The sequence below is a fragment of the Petromyzon marinus genome, chromosome 45, assembly GCF_048934315.1.
Source record: "Petromyzon marinus isolate PM22_M1 ecotype Great Lakes invasive population chromosome 45, UKy_Petmar_22M1.pri1.0, whole genome shotgun sequence".
In the NCBI taxonomy this organism is placed as follows: Eukaryota; Metazoa; Chordata; class Hyperoartia; order Petromyzontiformes; family Petromyzontidae; genus Petromyzon; species Petromyzon marinus.
In genome coordinates, this window is record NC_133711.1 from 10,026,079 (window position 1) to 10,036,647 (window position 10,569).

Below are 10,569 nucleotides of genomic sequence, written 5' to 3' on the forward strand. Positions count from 1 at the left end.
ATGCACTTTTAAATCCAGATTAAAACTAATTTCATTAAAACTGTGTTTTGTGTTTAGTACTGTTGTTCTTCCACCGCACCTCTGATTATCACGGTTGGCTACGTACTGTGCGAAAGAGTTCAACATAATACTACCACCATTACTCATTGACCCCCACTACAACAACTGCCACCATTCAACACTAAGTGGTAGTGACGTCACCACGACGCTGGTGCCAGGCTATGTGAACTTTAAAGCCACGTGAAGTGTCGATCGCCTGTTGGAAGGAGGTTACGGGACAGACCCAGGTGCCATGGGTTGATTGACTGAGATGACTGGCCGATGCACCACCTGTGCCCCCTACTGTGCCAACTTTCTGTGTTTTAGCCGCCCGGCGCTCCGCTCATTGTTGCGAGCGTCGCTCCTCTGTCCTCCGTTGTTGCTGGAGGGTATCTGCCTCCAACTGCCCAGTAGCGTCCTTCACGAGCCTCCTCCACAGAGGCCGATCTTGACACCGCTGGTACCAGTTATTTGGCAGGTCAACTCAGCTCCATATCCTCTCATACCACATCATTCCACCTCTTCTCACACTCGTACAGCCACCACAAAATCCACACACTGCTCCATTTTGAGAAACCATTGAGAGACCTCACCTGCGGAAGAAGCAGGGCTCTCGATCTCTTCCGCAGCATCTCCCATCTCCTCCCGGGCCCCTTCGGCTCCCCCGTGCTGTCGAAGCTGCACCGGCAAACAGGTGACAGCGGCGTTAGTTAACCACGAAAAGCCACACGCAGGGGCGGGGGGGGGGGGGACACAGCGTGCAGAGTGGCTTAGGGTGGGCAAGCCCCACCAAGTCACTCAGCGTTGGTATGGTTTTGATTATTAACCGGATGGTTTTGATTATTAACCAGGTAAGACTTTACAACAACGCACATTTACATGTGCAGCACATTTGTCAATACGCGGCAAGATAAGGGCCTCCCGCCCCCCCCCCCCCCCCCCCCCATGTCTCGCCTGTCGTGAGACTTACTGTAGTCTCTCGGTTAACAGTGACATCGGTTAACGGTTTTTCGGTTAATGTTTCGCCTCCCATAGGACCCGCATGGTTTCGACGAGCGTTAAAATTTCGATTAACGGTATGTTTACGTTATATGCACGCGGGCGCTAATTTGGCCAATCCATTTAGACCTCGACTGGCTTTGTTTACATTACGTTTTATGTTTTGGCAGTGGAAACAGCTCTCAATTATTTTTTACTTATTTTTCAATTAGTAAGTTAATTCCATTTACAGTTATTTCAATTAACAGTAGTTTTCGTGAAACAGATTAAAACGTTAATCAAGGGACTACTGTACTCGACCATACTTCACCATGCTGGTCACAGCAAGTTGGTGAAGGCAGGTAGAATATACACCTGGGAACATAGAGGGACATTAGACCAATGGACGTTGCTGCATTGCAACTGATGCCCACAAAATAGCCCTGCAGTCATCTCTGGCAACCTGTTATGCATGGTGGTCACCCATTCAAGCACTATCAAGGCTCGCATCCACGTTGCTTCGCTTCCGAGATCCAATCAGCTAGGAAACGTTCCTGATAATGTTATCCGAGGCTCTGGCTGCACACAAATGGTATGAATTAGCCACGTGATTCTCATTGCCCGTGTACATTTTTGCAAATAATCGGAATACGTTTGCACGCTGGGCAGCCACTTCTAAGTTGCAGGAAATGGAGATAGAAGCAACGCCTCTCAACCATGGATAATCGTGCAAAATTATCCAAGTATGGGCCACAAATAACGAAAAAATGTGGGTAATAGGGGTCACTTATCTGGCCAGGTGGCTCGGCGGTCGAGCAGGCGGCTCGCAATCGGAAGGCTTGTGGGTTCAAAACCTGGTTGGGTGTTGGACTCAGCCCATCATTCCTCTGGGGTCGGTACAATGAGTATACCCCCTTGTGAGGAATTCAACAGTGGTGGCCTTTTGACTAGACTCGCCAGAGGAATGCGGAATTTCCACCGCTGGCTTCGGACTGTACACGGGAGATGAGCACTGCCCCGATGGTCAAAGGCGCAGGGAATCGCCGTGTGCGTTACTCATAGGAGGGGTTTAGACTTCAATCTTCCATCACTGCAGGAATTCATATTCGTGGTTCTTTCGGTAAAGTCACCACGTAGATAGAAAATAAAAATCTCAATTAAAAGCAAAAAACCCACGACGTTTCGATCGCAACACAAGCGGTCTTCTTCAGGTGGAGAGAAAAGAGGGGGGGGGGAGAAGGCTGCTTGTGTTGCAATCGAAACGTCGTGGGTTTTTTGCATTTATTATTTTTAATATATTTTTTTATTTGTATAAAAAAAAAATTATCTTCGTGACTTTATCAAAAGAACCAAGAATATCAAAGAAGGGGGCTTTCACTGATGGCATATTCACATTGGAAGGCGGATGGAAATAGCGGAGAGAGTTGAGAGCCGAGGTATCAGTGGCGCCCCCCGGACCACTGTGGCAATGGGAGAGATGGTGATAGATGAGGATGACTAACATTCACTGCCTGGAAAGGGGATCAACAACCCACCATGCCTAACATCACGCTCTGCTATGCAATCTTTGCAATCTTTGCAATCTTTGATGCGCACAATATCAAGACATTTGGCAGTAAAATGAGGCAATGCAGAACAAATGCGTGCCTCCATACCACAAGTGCTCTCAGGCGGTAAACAGATTATATAAACAGGATTGTTGGTATGCAGGTGTCACTGTCTTTTAAAGAATTTAAGTGGTAAAGCATATATATGAATTACACGCGACTTTTACTTTGTGAAGTCAGGCTGCGGCAACTGTGATGCTTGCCTCAGAGGGTGAAGGTGAAGGCGCTCCACTGCTCGTGGAAGGGGCCTTCACCCGAGGGAGCCCGAGAGAGTTCCTCGACAGTGAATGTGGTCTACTCCTCCATGCTGGCCAGACCGTCTTGGAAGGGGTGGGTGTACCTACACTTTACCCCACCACACGTGACCTACCAATCGACTATGGTTGTACTTATTTATACTGCTGGGTGATGGTGGGCCGGTGATTTAATAAACACGTCCTATTGTCCCAACTGCTGCACCAGGAGATCCAAACGTCGACTTCAGAATTGCGTGCTATCCATTACACTAAAGCAGCTTCCCCTATTGTAGTCGAGAAAAACAATCACCCTGTCCCTTTGACACGCTGTTCCCAGTGTGCTCATAATGATAACGCCAACAAGCCGTGTGTATTACCCGCTGTCACGTATAAACGCGAATCAGAAACTTGGAAGTTGATTGAAAGAATGTGAAACAAGAGGTGAAACTACTCAAAGCGTGGAGAGACGCACGCTAGGAATTACACCGAGAGACAGAAATAAGAACACGTGAGAACGACGCAACTTGAATAGATCATCGTGCCCTGCTGAGACAATGAACTGGGCTTGGGCAGGATACGTCACGGGACGTGGGAGTGGCAGCCAAAGGAGACAGCATGCCCGAAGCTACCGTCCACCAGAGAGATGGAGTGATGAAATTAACTCATGCGCAGCAGCTGCATGGGATTGTTGCACTTCCTGACTGTAGGGGATGCCGATAGCATGGGGATGCCTTCATCCAGCAGTGGAATGACCTTGGTTAGTTATGACGCCATGCATACGATGCCACGGCGGTCATGGGCCCTGCCCAACAGGTTCCGTACCGGCCAGGGTGCGTGTACAGCCGACCCCCCTCCGCACCTGGGGCCAACGTAAACCACAACCCACTCGCTTTTGTGGATGTGCTCAGACTGTGCCATCGTAGCACACTGTCGACGAGGGGCCGCTGAGCGGACTCGATGGCGGTCTCGGCGCCCCCTTCCCTCCAAGGCTGCTGGTTGAGAATATCAAGAAGGGCGCGGCAAGAGATGAGCATCGGGGAAAACGTCAACACGAAGCGGGGGTTCTCGATATGGAGCTGCAGCAGTTGCGGCGACAGCAGCCACCGCCGCCGTGCTGCTTTGAGCGATTGCCCGAGGAGCCTGTTGGTCTGCAGAAGATGAGAGCTGGCACGCAATTACCTCTGCGTTAACGCGACACGAAGACAATCCATTCAGCTGCCCCTCCAACGCCGCGTCGGTGCCGATATCTTCCGTGGCCTCAGACATCTCTGGGGCAGGGCACGGCACTCCGAGACTCGCGAGCTGCATGGGATACGGGAAGAAGGGGGGGGGGGTGGACACACGCGTGAACGTACGTTCCATCATCTGGCAACGCATGGCAAACACCTGCGCGGGTTTTCACGGTCGAGCTACGTGGCTCTCTGACGTGTGTCCGGCTTGAACTGCACGTCACCTGGCGCGGGGTCTGACAGTTCACTACACATGCTGGGACCTTGTCCAGGGACTGGTCTCTTCCTCCAGGAACTGCATTTTTCCTGAAGACGCTCACAGCAGGTGGAGCAAGACGTCAAGACGTCATGCCGAACGACACGCGACACAACCCACAAGCACATCAGGCAGCTGTGAGGCATACACCCACTGAAGCACCAGCTCCAACTGGAGTGCTTAACCTGCTGGGCTGACTGTGCAGGTCACATAATTGCAAGTTACGTGTAATTACTTAGTAGTGTTTGTGTCTCCACTCTCAATTAAGCACGGGGTGGTGGTGCATCTCTGTTGGCTACCCAGAGTCAGCGGTAGAAACTCCACCTTCCTGTGGTGGTGGCGAGTCTATCCGGACCGCTGTTGGCTTCCCAACAAGTGGGACGACCCTCAGGCGCGAATGCCGACTCTGGTGCGGGCAGCGGCGCCTTGTGGCTCCAAGTTTAGGAGGCCTGGTGGAAGCGGATTTCTTGACGACTGATGGTCGATGATGATCGTTCAACATAATGGCCGTTAATGTCGAAATTACCGCACAGGTGCTGGGCTCCCGCCAAAGCGGTTTTCCTTGGAAGCTGCGTGGGCTGTGAGCTGCTTCATCTGGTGGAAAAAGCACTGATAATGAAGTCAGTTTCTCAGTGGGTCTCTATTGGGGCCTATGGATATCTATGTGGATCTACGTACCCCTATGTGGGTCTATGTGCAGTAGTACCTCTACGTGTGTATGGGTCTGTGTAAATCTGCGGGTCTCTGCGTGAGTCTTTTGAGTCTTGGTGCAAGTCTATGGGTCTCTACGCACCTTTGGGTCGCTACTCAAGAAGCCACTGCCGTCACGTTCCAGTGACACGATAAATCCATCTGCAAAGGGGGCATCACGGGGCCGATTTTGTGACCTCCTCAACCTTGCAGCCCACAAGCCGCCACCTGTGCACAGTGCCGGATTATCCTAGTAGCAAAAGTAGCTACACATGTAGCTACGGGCCCCGCACTTTCATGGGCCCCGCGCTAAATGGTTTCAAGCTCTCAATTCCGGTCCAGTGATGGTGCACTTGCTCTATTACTATAGTACTAGACTGCCTTCAACTTTTATGAACGACTGGGTGTTTAAGGTTAGCGATTTGTCGTATTATCTGGCCGTCTAGCAAATGAAAAAAATCAATTGCCTTACTATGCAAGTAAAAAATTTGTGTTTTAATATTTACGTGTTTTTTTTTTATTTAGGGGCCCTTTATAACATTATGCTACAGGCCCCGCACTAGCTTAGTCCGCCACTGCCTGTGCATCATTAGCGTGCACTGCAACGCTTTTACTGAATGGTGGCAGAGGTGATTGCGCGACTCTACGCCCTGGCTCCTGCTTACTCCACAACAGAACCACGCTCGCAGTCATCCTTCACTGCTCTGTCGTGTAGATAACAACAACAAAAACTCAACACCTTCGTCAAAAAAGGCTGCCTTAAAAGGAAACCGTATTAACTAATTGTCACGTTGTTGACGTGACAAACCTTACTTGCTGCGTCGGGTGGTGGAGGGTTACGACGCATTTACACTTAAACGCGATCTAACCCCAAAAACCTTTATTGTGAATACTGTAGTATTATTATTACACTTGCCGACTCAGGAAAAGCCTCACTAGGTCTTGTTAGGAAGATCCCGCCAAGAATGTATGCATTGAGGGGCTATGTTGCTGTGTAATTACAATTGAGTAAACGCTCTTCCTTCCGATATTATGGCGTCACTGGGGCTATGCACTTCACTTTTAAATATGGATTGAAAACGAATTTATTTATAACTTATTTTTTTGTGTTTGGTTTGTTGTCCTTCCCCCGCACCTCCGATTAGCACGGTTGTCTGCGTACGGTGCGAAAGAAGTTCAACACAGTGCGTGCAAAATTTTGTTTTAAATCATTTTAAGGCCACGGTGCTTATTGACGAATGTGTTGAATGTTCGCGTCGTTTGTGCCGGCGGTGATTAAAAAACGACATCACCACAATGGCGCGTTTCATTTTCTAGAATAGTGTGGGCATGGCCAGCCCCTGCCACCTCTCCCAGCTACCTGCGTTTGTCATTTCAGTTTCCAACAACGATATTGGGCGCGCCCAGACGTAGCTCAGAAGTTAATAATTGTCCATTATGCCTGAGTCAGACATGGAAATGCCAGGCGCACGTTGACTCTTTGCTTTGTGATTGTGCTACACAGGCAGGGCCAATATTTACAACTTGGAGATGCAAACTCGAGAGCGAAAACGAACAAACATTTAGCATTAAATGGCTGTGGAATTGTTAATAATTATTTTGTAACTATATACATTTCTGATTGCGGTTGTTTAATTTCTGGGTAAACGTTTAATACAGTAATTAGGGTTGTTTATATTTTGACTTAAAACTTTCGTGACTGCAGGAATTCATGTTCTTGGTTCTTTCGGAAAAGTCACGTAAATAGAAAACCAAAAATAAAAATAATAAAATAAATGTATAATAAAAAAAAAATACGTATAAATAGAAAATAATAAGAGCAAAAACTCACAATAAAAATGTACGTTTCATTTTATTTTATTATTTATTTTATTTACTTTATTTACCGAAAGAACCAAGAATATAGGGTCGATTATATCTGTGATACAGCAGCTGGACAAGCTGGTTCCACTTCTATGATAATGTCCACGGTTGTTCCATCTGCTGTGGCCACTTTCCGCATTTCACACTGTCGCCGTACAGTGTGGTGTTTGGGTGTGACATCTGGAACCTCCGACTCACCTCAACAACTTTTCGTTTCCGAAGCGAAATCATCTATTTACTGCTCAAAATATATATTGATATAATTACTCCACTCGTATTATTCTGTAACACCTGCTTCGATCTATTTGAAAGTTGTCAATTTCAAAGATATCAAAACACTTGAGGATTTCCCTTAATATAATTAATATGATATTAAATGCTTTAAATGTTGCGATTAAAGCGTCCCAAATGTAATGTCTCCCACTGGATGTACCTTCTTAAAATCACGTGATCCTCTTGCTGTGTAATTCCAAGTAAAACATCTCTCCAATGAATCTTTGCAAGTGTGTTGCTGTGTGTGTGTGTAAAGTATCGATGACGACTACAACAGCAACATCTTGGGAGCAAATTTCGATTTAAAGCTTTCGTGACTGCAAGGATTCATCTTCTTTGGTTCTTTCGGTAAAGTCACGTAGAATGAGAATAAAATAATAAAATAAAACTCAAGCGTTGTCTTCTGGACAGTCCTGTTTCTTCACCTGAGGACGGCTACTTGTGTTGTGGCCGAAACGTCGTGAGAATTTTATTGTTTTATTTTATTATTTTATTCTCATTCTACGTGACTTTACCGAAAGAACCAAAGAAGATCTTGGGAGCAAGTAAACTGCTTCTACATCTACACCAGGCTGGACGTGTCGTCTCAACACCGTGTTCAGCTGCCGCATTGCAACGGTACAACGCTCCTTCTTTCTGCTGGCACCACCGATCCAAGGCTTCGCAAACTCGCACTGGCCAGCGCTGGTGAAGTATGGTCGAACAAACCCCCAAAGGCATTATGTGTCGTTAACAACAAGGGCGAGAGGCCTTCGGTTCGCCGATTGTAAATTATCAGTGGCATTTTTTGGGTGGATTATTATGAACGTAACACAACGTGCAGCAACTTGCATGCCACAACTGCAATAAACCACACTCCTTAACCCCACTAATATCTGCTAGAGCATATTACTCCGTACCACCGCAACATCGAAGGCAGACTAAAATCGATTTCTTCCAGACCGTCGATGTTCCGTGAAGCATTTGCTTCCTCTGGACTTCACGTGGCGACAACGTTCAGCCGGAGACCCCCCCCCCACCACCACCACCCCCTAAGCAACTCCCGACAGCTGTGGCTGTGAGACTCGCACGTGTCTTTACCTTTCATCTCGCGTGGAGGGAGGGGCGGCAGAAGCAAAGTCCGCTCTGGCTGCAGCGAGAAGAACTTCTCTCGCCGAATCGCGACCGCTTGGATGCTCTCGGCGAGAAGAGGCAGACAACTTCCCTCCGCTTACAATAAACACCCCAAACCTCCCGCCCGGCTCTCAATGTCCACGGACGAGTTGAAGTGCACGCGGCAACCGCAAATCACGCTTCGATGATCAACCCTCGTCGCCGGCTCCTTCGCTTCCTTTTTTTTGCGGGGGTCTTGCTGAACCGCGGCAGCTGCAGACGACGCTCACGGAGTCTCCGACCTCCCGATGTCCAAATCGCAACGGCCACGAGCGACTCGGGAGAGCGCGACCGACTTGGGGGTGGGGGGGTGGGCGACTCAAAACCAAACCACGCTCGCAGCGGCGGAGGGAGCGCAAAGCCACAAGGAGCTCCACAAGGGCCCCGCTGGGGGCCGCAGCAGCGAGAGGGTGGTGGCTGTTCCAACGCGCAAGTGAGCAGGCAAGCTGCGGAACAGGTAACTCCGGTGCCGGCAGCACACGTACTCTCGCCTACTACCCACGCAGAAAATCTGCGCGGAGACTCCCCACCCTCCCCACCCCCAAAGTGAGTTCGTCGCCTTTGCACTTGAGCCGCGTGGACTCGTGATGTGCTTGGTGCGGCTCCCCCACTCGCTGGCTTGGTGTGTGTGTGTCTGTGCGTGCTAGAGAGCGAGCGAGCGGTACATGAAGCGACCTCTCCGCATCACCGACTCCAACCCCCCACCGCACGTGCGGCACATTCCAGGGCAGGCGGCGTCACGCCCGACACGGACCCCGCGACGGCCACCAGCTCAGCGGACGTCGCGGGCGGCGGCGGCAGCGGCGTGCGGACGCGGATCACGAGAGACGCGCCGGAGAGCGAGGGGAATGCGCGGGCCAAGCGTGGCTTCGTCCGCCGAGTTGTGGCGTCTGCGAAATTAATCGCGCCGCCTGTTCAAGTGATCTCAGTGTTCGGTGCGACAAGCCCGCGTCAACCACCACCCCCCCCCCCCCCCCCCATGGCTTTCGGGAAGGTGCTACTTTTGCAATATTTGGCTTTCTCGGGGCGGGCGGGCTGGGGGTTTGGGTGTGTTTCCCTCCCCGTTTTGCTCAGTGAGCCTTACCTGGTGAAATAAACATTTTCGCTTTAGTTCCAAGATATCGAAGCTTCAGAGTCAGGCGAGAGAGATGAAAGATGACGCGACCAAGGCACCCGAAATGTCTCGTGATCTCGTCGGCTCTCGGAAGCGAAGCAGGTCCCAGCCAGTTGAGCTAGTGCCTTGTGACACCGCCAGGGCTTTTAAGGTGTTGTAGGCATGCGGCTGCGAGGCAGCCACAAGTATCCCTCACCCTACCGTGTCTGTGGTGCATTGTGTTCAAGTGCTATTAGCGAGCACCTGTGAAGGCCCACGTGAAGCCACACACTCATCATGGAATTGGGCAGGACCCTCCTGAACGAAACAGTCATGAGACTCGGCGAAGCCTTCCCAAGTAAATGATATTTCTATAATAAGTCACAGTGCGGTTTTTTTAGTTAGTTGAATACGTTTGGAGAAAACCCATGCCAATGCAGATATAAACACATTGGCATTTGCAATGATTATCTGGAGGTTCATGGTTGACTCGTGGTGATTGAAGAGCTGACGTCTCAGGTCACCCTGGTGTTGAAAGTGGAGGATGTCACCTAAACCCCGGTCTTTAAACGTTATGACAACCGAAGATACTGTGGTATGCGTATAGAAAACGCAATATATTGTGCACAGAGCAACGGGACATGCCAATACATGTTGCCAAGCCTTGTTAGGAATCATTCATTCCTCCACAGCGTATTTATTCCTTGACTTCACCCACGGATTTCGACTACGCTCAAGTCTGCGTGAAAATGAATGGATAAATGAGGCGAGCGGTTCCCCGTTCCATTTCCCCCTCTTCTCTCACCGAGACTCGCGACATGTTGTGTTCGTCAATCCGCTGCTGGATGAGGGGGCCTCCCCATGCCGAGCCAGTCCCAGTGGGGCTGTTTCATCGCACTGGTCAGTCCGGGTCGTTGAAGGGAGGGCACGAGGGCGGTTCGGATATCGCTTGCCACTGATGTCTGCTGTGACCTCAAATCTAACTCGGGTAGCAATGGTTTAGAGTGCAACGCGCTAACCACTGTGCCGCCGCTCATCCCAAAGCTGTTAAACCCACTCAAACAATACATCGCCACAGCAAATGGCAGGCTTGGGCAAAAAGATCCTGCTGCTATTAAACTGTCTATCAGCGAAAAATATAACAAAGAAAATA

At 49.7% G+C, this 10,569-nt stretch overlaps 1 protein-coding gene and 1 long non-coding RNA gene across 4 annotated transcripts in view; one reads left to right on the forward strand and one right to left on the reverse strand.

Moving 5' to 3' along the window:
• The window catches only part of LOC116952185 (kinesin-like protein KIFC3), a 49,384-nt gene extending 40,995 nt beyond the window's left edge, over positions 1 to 8,389 (reverse strand). For all 3 annotated transcript variants that reach the window (XM_032971311.2, XM_032971310.2, XM_032971309.2), the window contains exons 1-3: positions 8,252 to 8,389; positions 4,040 to 4,162; positions 633 to 717 (exon numbers count right to left, since the gene is read on the reverse strand). In XM_032971311.2, coding sequence (XP_032827202.2) covers positions 633 to 717; positions 4,040 to 4,126 — 172 coding nt within the window. In that variant the 5' untranslated portion in view covers positions 4,127 to 4,162; positions 8,252 to 8,389. The remainder of the gene's footprint in view (positions 1 to 632; positions 718 to 4,039; positions 4,163 to 8,251) is intronic.
• Positions 8,390 to 8,643: 254 nt separating this feature from the next.
• Positions 8,644 to 10,093, forward strand: LOC142930922 (uncharacterized). The gene is made up of 2 exons (XR_012946903.1): positions 8,644 to 8,780; positions 8,971 to 10,093. It is a non-coding gene; the product is annotated as an uncharacterized LOC142930922 (long non-coding RNA).
• The last annotated feature ends 476 nt before the right edge of the window (positions 10,094 to 10,569 follow it).